At 36.8% G+C, this 22,842-nt stretch overlaps 1 protein-coding gene across 5 annotated transcripts; it reads right to left on the reverse strand.

The window, feature by feature from the left end:
• Positions 1–362: 362 nt before the first annotated feature.
• LOC104219635 (putative late blight resistance protein homolog R1A-3) lies at positions 363–21,638 on the reverse strand. 5 transcript variants are annotated; one of them, XM_009770336.2, is made up of 9 exons: positions 21,365–21,638; positions 20,960–21,146; positions 18,514–18,581; positions 18,290–18,394; positions 12,194–12,412; positions 6,168–6,467; positions 1,898–5,409; positions 1,473–1,819; positions 363–1,345 (listed from the first exon to the last, which is right to left on the reverse strand). In XM_009770336.2, exons 4-7 carry the CDS (start codon positions 18,347–18,349, stop codon positions 1,921–1,923), a joined length of 4,068 nt encoding a protein of 1,355 aa, XP_009768638.1. In that variant the 5' UTR covers positions 18,350–18,394; positions 18,514–18,581; positions 20,960–21,146; positions 21,365–21,638; the 3' UTR covers positions 363–1,345; positions 1,473–1,819; positions 1,898–1,920. The 5 variants fall into 5 exon arrangements, with proteins under 5 accessions (XP_009768638.1, XP_009768636.1, XP_009768641.1 ...); XM_009770334.2 differs by lacking the exon at positions 18,514–18,581; XM_009770339.2 differs by lacking the exons at positions 12,194–12,412; positions 18,514–18,581.
• Between the last annotated feature and the right edge of the window lie 1,204 nt (positions 21,639–22,842).

Consider the following 22,842-nt stretch of genomic DNA (forward strand, 5'->3'; position numbering starts at 1 on the left):
ACTTATCTAGCTGGTTGGGTTAGGTGTCATCACGACTAGTTGGATCTTGGGTCTTGACAGCGAGTTGAGGGTTCCTCTCATATCCAAAATGGATCTTTCATTATTTTATGTCATTGGTTGTCGACCAAATGGGATATGGACTATAGAATACATAAGAGAAAGAAGAAAAGAGCGCTAGGAAAAAGAAAAGGAATACGTTAGTTTATATGATCCACCAAACTATAGAGTACCTCGTCCTCTATGAGTTTTCACTGAGAATCTTAATGAAACAGTAAGTAAATGAGACAAAAATCCCACACAAGGGAACAAAAACCACGACCTACACTTTAGTCTTTCAACTTCACTAACTTGTAAACACTCTATTACAAGCCACTTTGTAATGACTCTATTACAAAGACTTCAACTCAACTAACTTATGATACTCTTATCATAAGTCACTTTGTCACTCACTAGTTACAAAGACTTTAACTTATGACTAACTCTAGTCACAACACAAACTCAGAAAGTTTATGGTTTTACACGGAGGCTCTTAGGCAACGCTTCTAGCTAAGAAATTTTAGGAATTACAATAAGAACAATCACAAAGTTACAACTTAACTAAGGACAACAATATACTAGATTTAGGAACTGGTCCGTAGTAGCGTTTAACTTTGTTCTTCAAGCTCTTGAGAATTGAGTTCACTGTTTTTAGAAGGCCCGAATGCTTGAAGCGAATTCTCAAGAGTTCAATTGATGTTTTGTTATAATGCACTTGTTAATACACCCTTGATGACATCACTTGAATGATGTAAGCACTCGGTAGGTCAAAAGCATGTGACTGCAAGACTGCTGCACTGTGTGACTTCCAACAAGAAAAAACATGGCACCAACCCAAGTTGAATGCCCAAGTAGCTTACATTGGAGCGAGATTCCTGGGCAGTATATAAGCAGTTTGCAACTTTTCACATCATGAGTTAGCTTTTGCAGCCAAAGCTGGTGAGTCTGTTGAGTCGGGCTGTTGAACAACAATCAAGTCATTGTCGATTTGGGAGGATGAAAGTGTGAGCCTCATGTTTGTTTTGTTGTTTCACAGAAGACGGAGCAAGAATAGCAGCAAAATTATCTACACGTGTAGAGCTAAATGCAACTACAGCTGCATCTAACTGCAAATTCATCCATCTGCACTTCTTTTTCTTTCATCCCATGTGCATCAATTACATTTTCTGCATTACAGTTGAAGTTGCACCACCATCTACTCTTTCTTCACTATTATTTAAAGTGAATTCACATCTTGATCAAGGATACAGCAACCTAAACTCCAAATGCGTCGATGGGCTGATTCTTGGTGCGTGGGAATTCCACCAGCCTGCATCACAATTAAAACTCTATATATGCTGGGCTGATTGTGAAAGAAAAATATAAGAACTTGAAAAAGCTGAGATATAAGATAACTTTCATCTAGTACAGAGGTTGCCCCCTTTTGTTTCACTTACTTCTTGCTATCCTCCAAATCCGCTTCCTAAAGCATTATTCTCATGCCCTTGTAATCAATATCACATCATTGCGGAGAGTTAGCAATCCCATGTATGTAAAAAATTCAAGACATGCCGAAGAAGAAAAAAGAGTATTTAAGAACAACAATTTGAAAAGAACCAAACTTTCGAATACATAACTAGAAAATGAAGAAAAAGTGGGGAAATTAGAGGAAAGTTGAATAGGAATAATTCATATCAATACAAATCCATCACTTATTCACCACGCAACAGTGTATAAAAAAAGTTGGGAAATAGCAGGGAGACTGCATTAGCCTCTAAAGCTGGATGTATTCCTTACATGTGTTCTGCAAAAGAAAATTACACTAGTCAAACTCTGCCATATAAAATGAAATAAAGGAGGTAATAAATTCATCTGTACTCACATATTTTCCCTTGGCAAGAGCACTCAAGACTCACTAGGGACCTGTAAATAACAGACCTGAAGCTTGTCTTCTCCCGTCGTATCTTCAATATATTGCTTAATCATTAGAGCAGATTCTTCAAGTTGAGGGCTCCTCCACAGTTCCATAATTTTTAATGAATAAATATCCCCGAAACTAGGAGGAATCTCTTCAAGCTTATGACATTCCCACAATTGTAATTTCTCAAGCACAGGAAAGGATTCCTCTCTAACCTCCCACTTAGCAAGAGTCACTAGCTGCAATGTCAAACATTTGAGATTCTGGAAGGTGTCATCCTCCCCCATATTCCATACTCCCCCCTCGATGATTGCGTCTTCAAGATACAACACTTCAAGGTTGGGCAGTCTTGCTATTGTTGATAGTGAATCGGATGTCAAAGGAAACTTACGCAAACACAATATTTTCAAACTCAAAGGGAAGTGAAAATCCCACAGCCGATTTGTCGCTACAGAGGGCGCACCATCATTTATATTTGAACTTTCAGAAGTTACTATGACCTTTTCTAGTTCATTTAGGAAGTCCAATTTCGGAAACCAATATCTTTCTGTTAAACAATCCCATGATTCCTTGAGATTAAAACGAAGCTCTTGAAGATTGGGAAATCTTTTGAAGATGTCCTCTCTGTCTTTCGAATAGGAAAGCTTGAGTCCCAGTACTAATCTCACGTTCTCTAACTTTGAGCTCTCTGCTATCAATATTGGCTCATCTGTATCCAAATCAAAGAAAGAACAATTATGTATCACCAACACTCTCAACTTTACAAGATTCCAAATTGTCGGTAGTAGTACCAACGGCGGTCCATCGTTATTCACCCACAGAGTTTCTAGATTCCAGAGATTTGAAAAAGACGAAGGGAGAGATTTAACTTCTGTCCGAATGTTTAGGTACCTCAAATGAACTAATGTACATATTTCATTCAGCAAAGAATCATTCACCTTGATAAAAGAGACGTACAGTATCAACACTCTAAGAAGCCTCAAGTGTCTTAGGTGACATATATCATAAAGACGGTTGTCCATCTCATGTCCATATATCTCCAAAGAATAGAGGTGTTTACCAGAATACCTTTTCTTTTTTGAATCGAACAACACAAAATTGTTATGTCCAAAGTGCTCCTTATTATATATAATTGTCATGTGACGTGGCATCAAATTTGAAGAAGATGATGATGGATCATTTGAACTTATGAAGTCAAACAACTTTTCCTCTCTTGCTTTTATGGAACAAAAGTCATGCACAAGATCATGAATTCGGCAAGTTTGGTACTTACCTATTTCATTGAAAGAAATAACCAAGCTACTGGAGATTAAATTATCCAAATAAACCTCCACCACTTCTTCCACACTCTTCATCTCTATTTGTCTCAAATATCCTTCGGCAGGCCACAAAATTTTCAAATGATCGACTCGAATTTCCGCGTCCTTCGGATAACTTGCAAGGTAAATCAAGCACGGCTTTAAGTGATCTGGTAAATGGTCATAACTTAATTCTATAACCTTCATCACTTCCACTTCATTCTGGAAAATAAAGGAATTCAAACTATTTAGAACTTCAAGCCAAACAGGCTTTTTCTTTTCCTTCCCAGCAATGACTCCAGCGATCAGATCAACCACCAAAGGAAGCCCTTTACAATTTTGGACTATTTTTTTACCAACATCCAATAGTTCATCAGGGAAACTTTCTTTTCCAAAGACCCTTTTTTGTATTAACTCCAAACTTTCTTCTGGTCTTAGCAACCGAAGGTCAAGAGGATTACTGCGGCGTTGTGCATGCAAAGCCACTTTCTTTTCTCGAGTCGTCAAAATAATTCTACTTCCTTTATGAGCTTCAGGAAAAGGTCTTGTCAACTCATCCCATGTTGTATTATCCCACAAGTCATCTAAGACAATAAGGTACCTCTTCCCAAATAGTTGTTTCCGTAACTCATCAGCAACATCAATATTATCACTGAATTTCAAAGCTGAGGTAGTAACCTGATTAAAAATGTTCTCCAGCAACTTCTTCTCGTCATATTTTTTATCGACTGTACACCATGCACGGATGTCGAAGTGATTAGAAACTGACTTATCATTATACACTTTGTACGCCAAAGTAGTTTTACCCGAACCCGGCATGCCAGTGATCAAAATGACATCTAGCATTTTTTGTCCACCAGTGAGATTCCTAATTATCCAGTCTGTCTCCTCTTCAAAACCTACAATTATTTGCTCAGCTGATGATAACTTGCTTTCAACTAGCTTGTTGGGAGAGTTTACAACAATGAGGCTACAGTTCTTGGGAATTTTTTCAAGTAAATTGGAGACTTCGTTTTTGATAAGATTGATCTTTTCTATGGCAAAGGGAAGTGAGAAAATAAGATGTAAGAGACCATTATCTCGTGCAATAATTGAATCAATGACATCTTTTGCCTCATATGCCAAATCTAAAACATGTGCCCAGAGATCTTTATACAATTCTTGTTCAATATCCACGAAGAAAGATCTTATGAATTCTAGATCTTCTTTCACCCGTCCAATTTCTTCCTTTATCAAAACAATTGAATAAGCATTGGAATTGAGCAAATCATTTAAGTGTTTAAGTAGAAGATGCATGAAGAGGGATCCATCACTCATGGGAAAGCAGAGTTGAGATGAGTCTGGGGCTTTTAAGTAAATACATTTGAGATCTCCTTTCATGAGTTCAATATTTTCCATCAAGTCCAAAGTTTCATGGTTTTTTCCATTGGTACTCTCTTCATTTCTTGAATTCTCTTCTAAGTCGTGAACAAGAGTTGATACCTCCATGATAAGTTCTCCAACATGTGCCAAGAGATCAAACAATTTATCATGATGAATATACTCCTTCGGCATATCGGTAAGAATGATTAATAGGAACTCTATCATGACATGCATGTCTCGAGTCCTTGAAGTGCTAGCAGTAATAACATTTACCGTGTGGTCTTGTAGATGAATCAGATATCCTCTAAGAATTTCTGGAGAGGTTTCTAAGAGCTGCTGAATGAAGCGTCCAACTTTTGCTGACGTTGAAGCTTTCAAATTTGTAAAACATATTTGCATAACCTTCAACTGAGTTAGAATAATCTCCACGAATAGATGTGCTAGCTTGAAGAGTCGAGAATGTCCACCAATTCTGTAATGCCATAGGAAGAGTCCTACTCTCTCACCCATTAGTTGAAACTGAGGTAAGGCATATTCAACAATCTCATGCCCAACGCAACCATTCACTATCAACCTGTAGAAATCTATTATGTTGCCATATACATTCTGAAGAATCTCATATTCGGTCATGAATGGAGAAAGTTGTTCAGCACGATACTTGGAAAGATGATGGAGATTTAGGAGGAGGAAGTCCAGCTCCAATTTCAACTTTTCAGTTAGATCCACATCAACAGCTTTTTGATTTTTTTCATTGTTTAAGCTCTCTATGAAATCCAGAACATTGAGAGTGTCCTTGCGAAGGGTAGAAAATGACACCTGCCATAAGACCAAACATTATATCAAATTCTCACAAAGAAAGACAGTTAATTTTCTATATATTATGTTCTTAGAGTTTGAGCAACTGGTTATGTATCCAAAATAAGCATGTCAAGAAAATGGTTTACTATGCATATGTTCAACTGGTGTTTTCTTCCCCTTCAAATTACTGGATTATGCACTAAAAGGGGGATGGACGACTTAATGAAGATCTTTTCTAACCAATTGTCCGAGGAAAAGATGAATAGAGGTAACTGTCAAACATATAAACACAACCTCTTGAAAATTATAACTAACCAGGATTTATAAGCTTTATAATGTTTAGTTGTTTTTTGCTTTATTCTTACAACAAGAAGTTTATAACTCTCTCAATAAGTTCCTATTGTTTGTCATAAAATAGTGAATGCACATGTCTTTGACAGCAAAAAATTACTCGTACTCGGTATTTATGCCAAATCATACTAACTTAGAATGGTTAGGCGATTTAATAATGTAAGAATATATATTAAGTGAACGAAATTTATGTGCAGACACATGGTATGCATCTGTTGGTTTAGTATATAAAGTCACAATTAATCGGAAAGAAATAAAATAAAACAACAAGAAACAAAATTTATCCGATTCATGATATTAAGATAAAAAGTAGTATGTATGTCATGGACTTCAATTTCTTCAACCATAGGTTCCATTGATGAAGTATGAGGTGATAAAACAGAAGTAGAGGCGATTAAGCAAAGGAGGGAATAATCACAACATACTTCACGGATTTCAATGTCTTCAACTGCAGGTTCCTTTGTTGAAATGGGAGGAGTAAGTTTCTGCAAATAAACACCAATAGCATCAAGGTACGCTCCACAACGCCCGTGAAATCCCACAATAGCTCCACCTTCTCTTATCACAAGTGAAAATGGGGTTCCACCAGCCTCAGACCCAAATGGTCCATAATTCTTTGCATTAGTTATAAAACATAGAGATTTTATAACCGAATGGCTACCACAAAGTCCAAATGTCCCCTTGATGCCTGTTAAATATTCCAATAGAGTTGCCTCAATAACAACCTGAGATTATTGCAAATCACATGTCGGTTAAATAAGTAGCAGGGTCAGAAATTTTGACAAGAATTCAGAAAGGTGCAAGAATATCATACTAGGATTCGAGATCTGTGGCCTAAAGAAAATTTGGACACTTAGTTGAATCCTCTCAATGCAAAGGAAGCGGCAAAGTTAAATATGTAGCAACAGGTGCATACATATCTTTGACTTGAAAATGGTTTTATTGTGGGGTCCAGCCCCTTAATTTAAGGAAGAAGTTTTCTTCCTTGCTTCAGTTTTCAATATAGGCAGCAATAGCCCACGTTTTCTTTATCTGTCAAAGAAAGTAGGCTGCAGAACATTGAAATGTCAAGTATGGGAGGCTCGTTTTTGCCTATAAAATGAGAGCTTCGGCTCTAATTTTTTATCATCAATCTCAGAGGAAAATATATCTGAGAGCTAGAAAGAAAGAGTGAGGTTTCACAGACAGGATATAAGAAAATAGTCTGTGAAGAAAATAGAGAGTGTGAACGATATTGTAGTGAGGTGAAATATCAAAAGAGGGTTATTTCTTTTGAGTATTGTAGTGGTCTTTGTAGTATTTTTACTCGGGCCTACAAAGTGTAAATTCCTTACTATAGTGATATCAGTTGCTCCTCTTAGGAGTCATGGTTTTTCCCTTATTCAGAAGGGTTTTCCACGTAAAAATCTTGGTGTCATTGTTACTCTTTTATTCTTGTTAATTACCGTATCTCGGTGCTACATTATTATTTCGCTTTTATTACCGTGAATATTATTTTGGTAGGTGGTTTATTCCCAACAACTGGTATCAGAGCTCAGGTTCTGCTCGTTCACTGAAATACTATTCACTGTCGGTAGTACTATACTTGGTGAAAAATAAAAATGTCCGGAGTAAAGTACGGGTAGCAACATTCAATGGAGATAACAGTTTCTCAACATGGCAAAGAAGGATGAGAGATCTGCTCATCCAACAAGGATTACACAAGGTTCTAGATGTTGATTCCAAAAAGCCTCATACCATGAAAGCTAAAGATTGGGCTGACTTGGATGAAAGAGTTGCTAGTGCAATCAGGTTGCACATATCAGATGATGTGGTAAATAACATCATTGATAAAGACACTGCAGGTGGAATTTGGACAAGGTTGGAAAGCCTATACATGTCCAAAACGCTGACAAATAAATTGTACCTGAAGAAGCAGTTATACGCCCTACATATGAGTGAAGGTACGAATTTTTTGTCACATTTAAATGTTTTTAACGGACTAATCACACACCTTGCCAACCTCGGAGTGAAAATCGAGGAAGAAGATAAAGCCATCTTGCTATTGAACTCGTTGCCATCTTCGTACAATAATTTGGCAACAACCATCTTGCACGGTAAGACTACTATTGAGTTGAAAGATGTCACATCGGCTCTTCTACTCAATGAGAAGATGAGAAAGAAGCCTGAAAATCAAGGATAGGCTCTCATCACAGAAGGTAGAGGCAGGAGTTATCAAAGGAGTTCGAGCAACTATGGTAGATCCGGAGCTCATAGGAAGTCAAAGAACCGATCTAAATCAAGAGCCAGAAATTGCTACAACTGTGATCAACCAGGTCACTTCAAAAGAGATTGCCCAAATCCAAGGAAAGGCAAAGGTGAAACCAGTGGCCAGAAAAATGACGACAACACAGCCGCCATGGTGCAAAATAATGATAATGTTGTCCTCTTTATAAATGAGGAAGAGGAATGTATGCACCTATCAGGTCCAGAGTCGGAATGGGTGGTTGACACAGCAGCATCTTACCATGCCACACCGGTAAGAGATCTTTTTTGCAGATATGTAGCAGGTGATTTCAGCACAGTGAGAATGGGTAACACAAGTTACTCAAAGATTGCAGGGATTGGTGACATTTGTATCAAGACAAATGTCGGATGCACATTGGTTCTAAAGGATGTGCGGCATGTACCTGATTTTCGGATGAACTTGATCTCGGGAATTGCTTTAGACCGAGATGGATACGAGAACTATTTTGCAAATCAAAAGTGGAGACTCACTAAGGGATCATTGGTGATTGCAAAGGGAGTTGCTCGCGGCACGTTGTACAGGACAAATGCAGAAATATGCCAAGGTGAATTGAACGCGGCACAAGATGAGATTTCTGCAGATTTGTGGCACAAAAGAATGGGTCATATGAGCGAAAAGGGATTGCAGATTCTTGCCAAGAAATCACTCATTTCTTATGCCAAAGGTACAACGGTAAAACCTTGTGACTACTGTTTATTTGGTAAGCAGCATAGAGTCTCATTTCAGACATCGTCTGAAAGAAAATTGAATATACTTGATTTAGTATATTCTGATGTTTGCGGCCCAATGGAAATTGAATCAATGGGCGGTAACAAATATTTTGTTACTTTTATTGATGATGCTTCACGAAAATTATGGGTTTATATTTTGAAAACCAAAGATCAGGTGTTTCAAGTTTTCCAGAAGTTTCATGCTCTAGTAGAAAGGGAGACGGGTCGAAAGCTAAAGCGTCTCCGAAGTGACAATGGAGGTGAGTACACTTCAAGGGAATTTGAAGAGTATTGTTCAAGTCATGGGATCAGACATGAAAAGACAGTTCCTGGAACCCCACAGCACAATGGCGTAGCCGAGAGGATGAACCGCACCATTGTGGAGAAGGTGAGAAGCATGCTCAGAATGGCTAAACTGCCTAAGTCATTCTGGGGTGAAGCAGTTCAGACAGCCTGTTACCTGATCAATAGGAGTCCATCAGTTCCGTTGGCGTTTGAAATCCCAGAGAGAGTTTGGACCAACAAGGAGGTGTCCTACTCGCATCTGAAGGTGTTCGGTTGCAGAGCTTTTGCACATGTACCAAAAGAGCAGAGAACAAAGCTGGATGATAAATCTGTTCCCTGCATATTTATCGGATATGGAGATGAAGAGTTCGGGTACAGACTGTGGGATCCTGTAAAGAAGAAGGTCATCAGAAGCAGAGATGTAGTCTTCCGAGAAAGTGAAGTTGGAACTGCTGCTGATATGTCAGAAAAGGCGAAGAATGGTATAATTCCTAACTTTGTTACTATTCCTTCTACTTCTAACAATCCCACAAGTGCAGAAAGTACGACCGACGAGGTTGCCGAGCAGGGGGAGCAACCTGGTGAGGTTATTGAGCAGGGGGAGCAACTTGATGAAGGTGTCGAGGAAGTGGAGCACCCCACTCAGGGAGAAGAACAACCTCAACCTCTGAGGAGATCAGAGAGGCCAAGGGTAGAGTCATGCAGGTACCCTTCCACAGAGTATGTCCTCATCAGTGATGAGGGGGAGCCAGAAAGTCTTAAGGAGGTGTTGTCCCATCCAGAAAAGAACCAGTGGATGAAAGCTATGCAAGAAGAGATGGAATCTCTACAGAAAAATGGCACATACAAGCTGGTTGAACTTCCAAAGGGTAAAAGACCACTCAAATGCAAATGGGTCTTTAAACTCAAGAAAGATGGAAATGGCAAGCTGGTCAGATACAAAGCTCGATTGGTGGTTAAAGGCTTCGAACAAAAGAAAGGTATTGATTTTGACGAAATTTTCTCACCTGTTGTCAAAATGACTTCTATTCGAACAATTTTGAGCTTAGCAGCTAGCCTAGATCTTGAAGTGGAGCAGTTGGATGTGAAAACTGCATTTCTTCATGGAGATTTGGAAGAGGAGATTTATATGGAGCAACCAGAAGGATTTGAAGTAGCTGGAAAGAAACACATGGTGTGCAAATTGAATAAGAGTCTTTATGGATTGAAGCAGGCACCAAGGCAGTGGTACATGAAGTTTGATTCATTCATGAAAAGTCAAACATACCTAAAGACCTATTCTGATCCATGTGTATACTTCAAAAGATTTTCTGAGAATAACTTTATTATATTGTTGTTGTATGTGGATGACATGTTAATTGTAGGAAAAGACAAGGGGTTGATAGCAAAGTTGAAAGGAGATCTGTCCAAGTCATTTGATATGAAGGACTTGGGCCCAGCACAACAAATTCTAGGGATGAAGATAGTTCGAGAGAGAACAAGTAGAAAGTTGTGGCTATCTCAGGAGAAGTACATTGAACGTGTACTAGAACGCTTCAACATGAAGAATGCTAAGCCAGTCAGCACACCTCTTGCTGGTCATCTAAAGTTGAGTAAGAAGATGTGTCCTACAACAGTGGAGGAGAAAGGGAACATGGCTAAAGTTCCTTATTCTTCAGCAGTCGGAAGCTTAATGTATGCAATGGTATGCACTAGACCTGATATTGCTCACGCAGTTGGTGTTGTCAGCAGGTTTCTTGAAAATCCTGGAAAGGAACATTGGGAAGCAGTCAAGTGGATACTCAGGTACCTGAGAGGTACCACAGGAGATTGTTTGTGCTTTGGAGGATCTGATCCAATCTTGAAGGGCTATACAGATGCTGATATGGCAGGTGACATTGATAATAGAAAATCCACTACTGGATATTTGTTTACATTTTCAGGGGAGCTATATCATGGCAGTCTAAGTTGCAGAAGTGTGTTGCACTTTCAACAACTGAAGCAGAGTACATTGCCGCTACAGAAACTGGCAAGGATATGATATGGCTCAAACGGTTCCTTCAAGAGCTTGGATTGCATCAGAAGGAGTATGTCGTCTATTGTGACAGTCAAAGTACAATAGACCTTAGCAAAAACTCTATGTACCATGCAAGGACCAAACACATAGATGTGAGATATCATTGGATTCGTGAGCACGTGGTGAACGAATCTTTACAGGTCAAAAAGATTCACACAAGCAAAAATCCTGTGAATATGCTAACCAAAGTGGTACCAAGAGACAAGTTTGAGCTATGCAAAGAACTTGTCCGCATACGCTCAAACTAGAAACTGCGGTGTTATCCCCTTCAGGTAAATGAGACCGGAGGGGGAGATTTGTGGGGTCCAGCCCCTTAATTTAAGGAAGAAGTTTTCTTCCTTGCTTCAGTTTTCAATATAGGCAGCAGCAGCCCACGTTTTCTTTATCTGTCAAAGAAAGTAGGCTACAGAACATTGAAATGTCAAGTATGGGAGGCTCGTTTTTGCCTATAAAATGAGAGCTTCGGCTCTCATTTTTGATCATCAATCTCAGAGGAAAATATATCTTAGAGCTAGAAAGAAAGAGTGATGTTTCACAGACAGGATATAAGAAAATAGTCTGTGAAGAAAATAGAGAGTGTGAGCGATATTGTAGTGAGGTGAAATATCAAAAGAGGGTTATTTCTTTTGAGTATTGTAGTGGTCTTTGTAGTATTTTTACTCGGGCCTACAAAGTGTAAATTCCTTACTATAGTGATATCAGTTGCTCCTCTCGGGGTCGTGGTTTTTCCCTTATTCAGAAGGGTTTTCCACGTAAAAATCTTGGTGTCATTGTTACTCTTTTATTCTTGTTAATTACCGTATCTCGGTGCTACATTATTATTCCGCTTTTATTACCGTGAATATTATTTTGGTAGGTGGTTTATTCCCAACATTTATAAATATACAGTTTATGTTGTGTACACTGAAAATGACGCAAAAAGTTGCTACACTGCCAAGTTAAGTTGATCCATAACATGTGATTTTTCATATCAAGAGCCTTATAAGGTAATTGAAGGTTGTAAGATAAATGAATAATTTAAGCTCATTGCGATGGCATGACACAAATTTAACTTGAGAAGAACGTGCCAATCATGAGAAATTAATATGTCAACCATAATTGTTTTGGACTTACCTTGTCTCTTCGACCTCCGTCCCCACCAAACTTTGGTGAGTCGATGGTAGTACCTTGTTCAGTAACGGTTCTGAACATGATGGAGTCTATACAATCTCCATGAGTAATCAATATTTCTTTAATGGGACTTTTCAGCATGTAATTCCATTGTAATCCACCAGTGCCTCCCCGTGGCTCCATCAATATTGAATCTGCTTGATCGTAACTCACTTGATTTCCCTTCTCGTACATAACAAATCAATGGCTCCATTATCAAATTTTATCCCTATATTGGTAGTATTATTTTGCAGTGGAAAAAAAAAAGAACAAATATAGATACAATCATGTAAAAGAAAAGAAGGCAAGGTACCGTTATTGGCGATATGCTTTAACTTTTTGTTATTTTCCCTTTCTCTTAATATTTCTTATGATCATCTGATCCTGATCATTCTTTTTCTTTTTAAGTTATTCATTCTATATATATAAGGAGTTAAAAGAGTAACATAACTCATTAGCTTTAAGAAAGGGATCTGTGCTTGTGTGTAAGTATGAGGTGAAGTAAAGGAGGTAGAGGTGAATAAGCAGAAGAGGAAATAATCAGAACATATATGAGAAATAGTTAATTTATCCGCATTTGCACGGTCACAAAAAATTACCATAGTGACCATTTTATAAATTAGCCATAAATAAAAAGGAGAAATATCATAAATACTTAAACTAATTTTTCATATATAAAAAGTATATCTATCTATTAATAAAACTTACAAATATCATAAAACAATAACGCTCTTCTTCTTGGAATATGTTACAACTTCTTATCTTTTTAAATCTAGCATTTAATCACGCCGTGTCTCTTGGTTTTCATCTCTACATTTCCTTATTGCCCAATGAACACTAAGATTCAAAGGTTAGAGGATCAATTTAGGGAGAGGAAAAGAGGCATAACCTCAAAAATTAACATATTGGAACCAAAAAGAAAAATGATAAAGGATCATTGACACATGGCATCTAATCATATGACAGATTGTTTAAAATTATTGCATAATATAGTTGTCCCGTTACTTCGCCTGTTGGAAGCAATGTTGTATCCACCAACGAGGGTTTAACAAAACTTGAAGGAAATTTGATTTTGAAGAATATTATTTATGTGTCTGGCTTAACGTGCAATTTGATATCTATGTCGCAATTGATGGATCACTCAGATTGTTTTCCTACGCATTAAACTTTTATGTGTTATACATGGTATCACCTCGATGTTGATTGGAGCGTGTGAACGAAGAGATGGACTCTACTATTTTTAGAACAAGTCAAGGGTGTGTGCGCTGAAGATAGGTGGTGTTGACTCGTTGGATCTTTGGTACAAGCATTTGGGACATCCTTCTCTACAAGTGACCAAATTTATTTTGTTGTAGATTTTCAGAAAAATTTTAACGTTTTGAATAAGAGTTGTGATGTGTCTCATCGGGCAAAACAAAAGAGAGAAAAATTTCCTTTGAGTAGTTTTATAGTTTCTAGCATTTGTGAATTAATTCATTGTGCTTTATGAGGACCTTAACAAATGACTTCGTCAAGTAGCCAAATTGTGAAGAAATTTTTGCTATGATAGAGATACAATTCAATAAGCGAGTTAAAATTTCTAGAGCAATAATGGTTAGAGTTTACTTGTATGAAAAATTATTTTCTGGAGTGCGGGGTTATTATCAAACTTCATGTACAAGAATTCCTCAGCAGAATGGAAGAGTGAAAAGAAAACATCATCACATATTGAATGTAGCACGGGCCTTGCATTTTCAAGGTAATTTACCTATAGAGTTTTAGGGGAATGTATTTGACGGCATGTCATTTGATTAATCGAACATCGTTCTTAACTTTGGACGGAAAAATCCCTTATGAGCACAATGTACGGCCAATCCGTTTGTATGATTATGTTACTAATATGATCCAAATATTGACTCTATTTTGGCCTTTATCCATTTCACGACATCATACAATGTACGCCCTATCCCTTAGCATACTATGTAAATTGAGATAAATTTTTAGCTGATAGGTTACAAGTACTTTGGTCATAAGTACTTTACTTTATGTTTTGATGATCTAACAAACTTACCATCCAGAACCAGATAAGGAACTTGTTACACATTTACAAGACCTTAAGATCACCAAGTTCCAGGTTGGGATCCATCATAGGATATAACTCAACTCTTCAGAGTGGAAGGAACAGCTGAGGGAACAGGTCCCTACCAGTTTCCGAAGAGACTGTACGAAATCAACTCTCCAGCTGGAAAGTTGCTGCCTGCACACGCTACTGTATAGGAATAATGCAACCGTCAACTTTATATGGAAGGTTTTTTACCTACATTGCTTACATCATTGTAAGTAATGTCACACATGTATAAATACAATCAAGGAAGGTAAAACAACTTACTTTATGAGAGAAAAAGATAAGGAATCTGATACAATTAAGTTCCCTTGCATTCAGAATAACGAGTCAGATGTTTGGTTCAATTCTCAATGAAATCAGATAAGGAAACAACAGAGGGCCAGATAGGGATCAGTTCCCCTTGTCGTTGTACAATCAACTCTACAGTTGTAAAAGCTGTTGCACTGTACCGTCTGGTAGGTTGTTGCCTCTACCGTCTGGTAGCAGCACAACTGTAGCTTGCTAAGGCCAAACTAAAGGGCACTTTATAACATCATCCTTGATGACATCACACACATATATTATCAACATAAGGCATGGGATTTCATCTCTCCAATACTTGCAAAAATCAAAAGAAAATATTCTCTCAAGTGTTAGCCACAACATCTCTCAAGAACAAAGTTGCTGCAACCTCAAGGACCAGATCTAAAGATTGAAGATATCTTAAGTCCTTAGGTTTGTTGAGTTTTTATTATTCATTTGTAACTCCTACTTATCTTAGTTAGAAGCATTGTGTAGGAAACCCTTTGTAAATCATAAACCCGTGTGTTTGTGTCTTGGCTAGAGTTAGTCGAGTTGTGAAGTTTTTATAATAGAGTTATTACAAAGTGACTTGTAATAGTGTTGTTACAAGTTAGTGAGTGATTAAGTCTTTGTAATAGAGTTATTACAAAGTGACTTGTAATAGTGTAGTTACAAGTTAGTGAGGGATTAAGAGGTTAATTCCTAGGTTACAATAGGTTGTAATCTAAAGATTGCTCAGTAGTAAAGTTGAAATCCTACAAGGGTAGGTCGTGGTTTTTAATCCCGTTGAGCTAGGAGTTTTTCACGTAAAATTCCTCTGTGTTCGTTACTTACTACCGATTTACTATGGGAACAATTAGAGACTGATTCCCTCTACTGTTTGGTTTTACAGTCTGTTGCTTAAATTGGGAACTGATAGAGAACCCGATTATCTATACAGTTCGGTGGACGCTTAGTTGGCACAACAAAGAAATTTTCTTGCAGCGATTACTACGACGTACGAACTGGGGACTTCCTCTGAAACCATGAAATATGAAAAGTGGAGAGAGGCAATGAAGCAAGAAATACAAACGTTGGTGAATAATGGGACATGGGTGATAGAAGATTTTCCTCCTAATAAAAAACTCTTAGTTGTAGGTAGGTTTACCGGATAAAATACAACTTACATAGAACGGTTGAATGACACAAATCTCGTCTAGTTATTTTTTGGAATCATCAAGTAGAAAAGATTGACTATACTGAAACATTTGCTCCTGTGGCAACGATAGTGATTGCCCGAGCATTCCTGGCAATTGCAGCAGTGAAAAACTGGGAGCTCCACATGCATAATGCCTTCCTGCACGGGGATCTTCACGAGGATATATACATGAAACTACCTCCTGGGTTTCATGTTGCGAGTCTAGAGAAGCTATGCAAACTTAAAAAAATTCTTAATGGGTTGAAACAAGCGTCAATGTGTTTGTTTGTTAAGTTATCAATGACTTTAGGAGATTATGGATTAGAACACTCCTATTCTGATTACTCCCTTTTTACTCCGTAAAGGAGTGAAATGCGAATAAATGACCTTGTGTATGTCGATGATTTTATTATTTCTGGCAATAGACCTGTGGCTATCCGCAATTTAAAGATATATCTTGTGAATATTTTCACATGAAGTATTTAGGTAAATTGAAATATTTTTCGAGTTTTTCGGAAACTCCAATGGAATTCTTTTGAGCCAACATAAATATGCCTTGGAAATTACCTCAGAGGTTGGATTATTGGTTTCTAAGCATGTGGGAACGCCTTTAGAGCAGAATCATCGGCTAGCGTCGGCACAAGGACGGGTTTTTGATGACTCAGAACGTTATCGTCATTTGGTAGGATGACTCATCTATCTTTGCTTCCCACGGCTAGATTTATCCTATTGCATTTACATTTTAACCCAATTCATGCAACAACCGAAAGAAAAGCATTGGCAAGGAGCATTGCGGGTTGTACTCTACTTGAAGGGGAATGCAGGACAAGGCATTTTGTTTAGTAAATGTGATTTGCATCTCTATGGATGGTGCGACTCTGATTGGACATGTTGTCCTTTGACTCATTGCTCACTCACAGGTTGGTTTGTCACTTTAGGTGACTCACCGATATTTTGAAAGTCTAAGAAGCAACATAACGTGTCTCGATCATTGGTAGAAGCCGAATATCATTCTATGGCGATGACGATTTGTGAGCTGAAATGGCTAAATGAAATTTTGTCTAGTCAAGGAGTGAATTGAAATTCTCCTATTCGTCTTCTTTGTGACAGTCAAGCAGCATTGCACACATACAAGAATTCAGTCTTTCAAGAAAGAACCAAACATATTGAAGTGGATTGTTATTTTATTCATGACAAATAATAAATGAAAATATTTGTACCAACTTTGTGTATTCACATGAGCAATTGACATATTCTTTACGAAGGCATTGGAAAAATCTCAATATGTTTCTTTCTTATGCAAGTTGGATTCGCATATGCCAACTTGACGAAGGGTATTACGCGTGTATGTATTGTATACATTTTATGAAGTTGAAGCATCGATGGTCCACAGTGTAACTAGAGGCGAAGCACCGGTGTTCATAGTGTATCTAGTCGTTCTCCATATATGTTTGGGACTAAAAATTTTCATATCTATTAGGACTAGGATTTACTGACAAGAGGGGTTGCTCTAATGGTAAGCAACCTCCACTTCCAACCAAGAGGTTGTGAGTTCGAGTCTCCCTAAGGGCAAGGTAGGAAGTTCTTGGAGGGAAGGATGTCGGGGGTCTATTTGGAAACAGCCTCTCTACCCCAGGGTAGGGGAGGTCTGCATACACACTACCCTCCCCAAACCCCACTAAGTGGGATTATACTAGGTGGTTGTGGTTGTTGTTGTTGTTGTTGTAGGACTAGGATTTACTATTTGTATATATATTCTTGTTACTCAATAGATGAAGGCAAGGCTTTTCTCTTCCTTTCTGATTGAAACTCGGTCCATATTTTGGCAACAACTATTACTCCCTCTGTTCCAGTTTATGTGAATCTATTTTCTTTTTGGTCCGTTCCAAAAAGAATGACCCCTTTCTAAATTTAGAAATAATTTAGCTTAAACTTACAATTCTATCCTTAATGAGAAACTTTTATAACCACACAAATACGAGCTCATTTTTAACTTGTTTAGGACCACAAATTCCAAAAGTCTTTATTTTTTGTTAAACCCCGTGCCCAGTCAAACGGGTTCATATAAATTGGAACGGAGGGAGTAAAAAGCATTGAAGTTTTAAATTTGAAAATTAAATTTTACAGTATTTCTATTTGTATATATTTGTTGTTGTTGCAAACGATTGAAAATATTTTATTCCTAAATTTTGAGGGAGGTTGGTGAAGATTCGAATTGATTTTGGTTGGAATTTTAGGTTGAAACTCGAAGAAGAAGATATAAATAAATTGTATATATTTTGTATGTCGGTTGCATAAACAACATACAATATATACAACTAACGTAATTTTATACAAGTTGTATGCATATATAGTTTTTTACGTACAACAAAAGGGTTGTATTCAAATTGTATATAATTGTAGCTTTTGACTGAAATTACTGTTGAGAGCCCCATTATCATCAATTCAAAGGCTATATAGTCGTAATAAATATGACTATACATATTGTATGGCATACCTCAAAGTTGAATTCTTCCCCTTTCTCTCTTTCTCCTTCAATTTCTTTTCCTCTATGCATGATCCTAATTTTCCCTTTTCTTCCTTCAAGTTCTCAAGATCTGATCTGATGTATAAAATAGACATAAAACCTAATCAGGAGAAAGAATAGAATGAAACTGAAGAAAAGAAGCATGAAAAAGCCATAGCAGAAAACATGATTGGCTAAGATCATGGTTGACTAACCTTTTTAATTGATGTTGAAGATGAAAAATACTCCTCTCTATTTTTGTGTATGTATAAATGTATGAATTCTGCCCTTTTCAACAAACCAACTACTTAGAGATAATAACAAGTTGAAAATTCGAAATAGGATAAGGGCATTGATGTTAGGTAGAAATTGGTTGGACGCCAATATTAAAATAGTCTTAGAGTTGTTTGAGTAAGCTCTGGTCACGCTGACTTATAAACACTTTTTGGTTTATTTATGCGTTTGGCAAAATTGAAAGTGCTTATAAGCCAAAAATAAGCCAAAAGTCATAAGTTGGTCTCCCCCAACTTATCAAATTTCAGCTTATAAGCACTTTAGGTTCGACCAAAATATTTACTATTTTATCCCTAAAATACTTATTTTTAAAACAAAACTCTTCGTATACCCAGTTCTTCAACTGCTTATTATTAATTTCAACACTTTTATCCAAACACGTAACTGCTTATTTTTAAATCAGTTTCAGCACTTAAAAATGCTTTTCAGCACCTAATGCTTATCAGCTACTCTAAATCAGCTAAGCCAAACGGGCTCTTAGTTTCTTTAAGTTTATTAGAAGTGAGCACTATTGATATTTTTACTCTTTCATATAGCGGTGTTTGACTTGTTACGAGTTCAAAAAAGAAGGTAAGACCTTAGAAATTTGCAGTCTAAAATAAACCATAAATATTTGTGTAGCTTTTATAAATCAATTCATTAAAGATAAACTAGAAATATTAGAGATAAATTGTTTCTACATAAGAAAAAATGACATTTTTTTGGGACTAATTGAAAAAGAAAGAGTCTCACATAAAATGGGACGGAGAGAGTAACAAACTCTGGTTGTAAAATCTAATGGGAACTATTCATAGTTAGAAGTGCAATTTTTAGAGTTTCTGCTGTTTTGGTCTTTTTCTTGTGACTAGTGTTGTATTTTCTGGTGTAATTTTTATTATTTTGTCCTATTGTTTATGTATAGTGCAGTCTTTGGTGCTCCAATTTTTGGAATTCGACAGGACTTTCCTAATGTTTCTACTTAAATCTTCTCTTATCAAAGTTAATTTCAGCTATCTAACAAATAGAACTTTTTAGATATTTTGACAGTCACCAAACATGCTCAATTTTCGAAAACCTAAAGCAATAAAACAACAGGAATATAAGCATATAACGTTTAGCCAGAAAAAGTGTTGGCCTCATATTAAAGAGGAAAAGAAATTGTAGGTGTGAAAATGCTGAAAATTATCAGTGTGAATACAAAGAAAACAGTAGGAAAAAATAAAGAAAAAGAATCACAGATTGATAACAACGTAACAGTGACACCAACTGGCAAAAATATCTTATCGCATTTCAGATAAAAACGTTGTAGCTAACAAACTAAGTGGGCGTTTGGACATAAGAATTATAAAATTCCAAAAAAAAGGGGGAAAACATTTCAAGTGAATATGGTATTTGAAAATTAGAGTTGTGTTTGGATATGAATATAATTTTGGGTTGTTTTTGAAGTTTTGTGAGTGATCTGAGTGAAAATTTTGAAAAATAGCTTTTTGGAGTTTTTCAAATTTTCGAAAAATTTCAAAATGCATCTTCAAGTGAAAATTGGAAATTTTATGAACAAACGCTGATTTCGAAAAAAAGGAAAAAATTTCTTATGTGCAAACAGACTCTAAAGAAGCAAAAAATCGAAGTAAAAATAGTACTAAGTCTTACCAAATCAAAATGCAAAAATTCCAAATGATATTTTCAACAGTTGATGATACGATGGATAAAATAAAGGGTAGCCCGATACGCAAAGCATCCCGCATTCTGTGACTACTTGCTATAATCCTCCCTTTTCTAAACAAAACGTTTATTCCTCGCTTTTGTTGCTATACTTCGTAGATGTGGTGGAACCATTTTAAAGGGAAAATGCATAAGTACCCCCATCTTATGACCGAAGTTCCAACTACATCTTTTTTTTTCGGGGGTCTTATTATCCCTTGAACTATTTTAAAATGAAATTATTACCTCCTAAATGCTTATGTGGCAAAGTGAGTGTATTTCACTCTCTTTAAGAGAGGGAGCAACAAAAACAAATATTAAAATTTTATTTTTAATATACCTTTTATTAAATATATACAGGTTTTTAGTTTTTCTTTTCCTTTCTACCTCTTTTTTAATTTCTTTTCTTCCTCCACCCGACTAGCAACATGGCCAATGTCACCCCATGTTTCAACCCCCAAATTTCTCCGCCACTACCACAAGGCGTATATAGCAACCACCCTCTCCCTTACTCAGGGGCGGAGCTACGTATTAAATTTAGGTGTTTCAACACCCATCTCCCTCACTCAGGGGCGGAGCTACGTACTAAATTTAGGTGTTTCAGCACCCATTAAACTTTACATAGCATAGGTATAGTTATATAAGAAATTTGAGGCCTCTAATATAAAAAGAAAAGAAAGCACATACCAACCAAAAACGCGGTGCTTTGGTCATCAAGGGGTAGTCGTTGATTTCAAGAAGGTAGGGGTCGGGAGTTTGAACCACATTGATACAGTTTACCCGTTTTTTTTAAAAAAAAATTAAGCACCCAGGAACATAAATTCCTGCAGGATCCGCCACTGCCCTTACTGCCATAATCCACCAAGAGGCCACCCTACAACCAATTTCAAAATTAACAGTAAGCCATCAAAACACCATTGAAGCACCAAGTTGAAGATAGCGTAACTAGTTTTTTAAGAAGACAAAATTGTTTAAATAACTCAGTAATTGCAGATTCATTCTAAATGATTTAAAAAGTAAACAAATTTGGGAAATTCATTAGTTGTAGAAAATTTTCCTATTATCGGTCCATAAATTTGCAAGAAAAATAACCAGGTTGTGCTGGAAATCCATCGCTGGAAAGTTTTCCGACCATCGAAACCCATTTTTTCAGGCCAAATTTTGCAGAACTTTCATCAGCAGGTCCACCATATTTAACAGCAGATCCCATTTATGATTATATTCTTCTTGCATAACCACAAACTAAACAATAATTTCAGATTTGATAAATAAAAAAGAAAAATGAAAGAAAAAAGAAAATGTGGAATGGATTTTGTGGGAATGGGGGTGGTCACGTCTTGGAAGAAGTAATTGGAGGAAGAGAAAGAAAAGAAAAAGAAAGAAAAAAAGAATAGAATAATAAAACAAAAAATAAGGGAAAGAATAAAAAAAGATTAAAAAAACTTCTTAATGAAATGTAGATGGCGCGTGGCTTCAATCAACATATGATATAGTTGTGCCCTTTCAAAGGTATAACAATTCTGTTTTAAAATAGTTCAAGGGGGTAATAGGACCTCAAAAAAGGAAAGATGTGTAGTTGATATTTAGGTCATAGGTCGGGGTACTTATGCAATTTTCTCAACCAATTTTCTTTACTCTAGAAGTGAAAAAAAGTTGTATTCATTTTTGTTAGCTTTTCTATTTTGTGGGGTCCTATCCTTCAAGAAGTTAGAGATGTTTTCCATAGCTTTTGCTGGGGATAATGGTTGGAGATCAGAGACTGCCCCTTTAACGACGAGGCTCTGTTGGCCAATGCGATCCCTTTGGATGTTTAAGCCAAATGTATATAGTGTGAATGAGTCATAACTACTATACCAAAAATTATGGTAGCCACCAAATAATAAATAAGACAATAAAGCAACAATAAAAGGAACACCAGAATTTACGAGGTTCGGCCAATTTTGTCTACTTCCTCGGACACAATCAATATTTTATTCCATTCCAAAAATACAAGTGAAATAATACTAAAGAGAGAAGATATAAATGTCTTAAGAATATAAGAAGGCAAATGAGAGGTGTGTATAAATCCTAAACATTAGGCCTCCTTTTATAAGGGAAAAATCCCAACAATTTTTCTCCCCAACCGATGTGGGAGTTTGACAACTTCAACAGTTTAATGTTGAAGTTATAGATGAGAGGGGTGATCCGGAAATGGGACCAGAATCGACAAACATTACATATATAGGACAGTGGCAGGATGGAGGTTCGACGCCCCTGACTTTGTTTGGATAATTGATGAACGCGATATAGTAACGGGAATTGCTCTGTGGCTTCTGTTTAGGAAGAGCCCAGGTATTAGTTCTATGTATTAGTGATACATCTTATTGATCATATCTCAGTCATACACTCTCATTGATCAAATATTTAGTTTCCTTATTAGCTCTTCTATTATTTGGCCCATCCATGCCACTGTCATTAGTCAATAATGGCATGGATGGGCCAAATGTGTAACGGCAGTGGCATGAAATGAGCATTTTTTTAACGAATGACATGGATAGACCATTTCTGAAAGTTGAGTGGCATTTTTAGGC

This window comes from Nicotiana sylvestris, chromosome 2 (assembly GCF_000393655.2).
Source record: "Nicotiana sylvestris chromosome 2, ASM39365v2, whole genome shotgun sequence".
Lineage (NCBI taxonomy): Eukaryota > Viridiplantae > Streptophyta > Magnoliopsida > Solanales > Solanaceae > Nicotiana > Nicotiana sylvestris.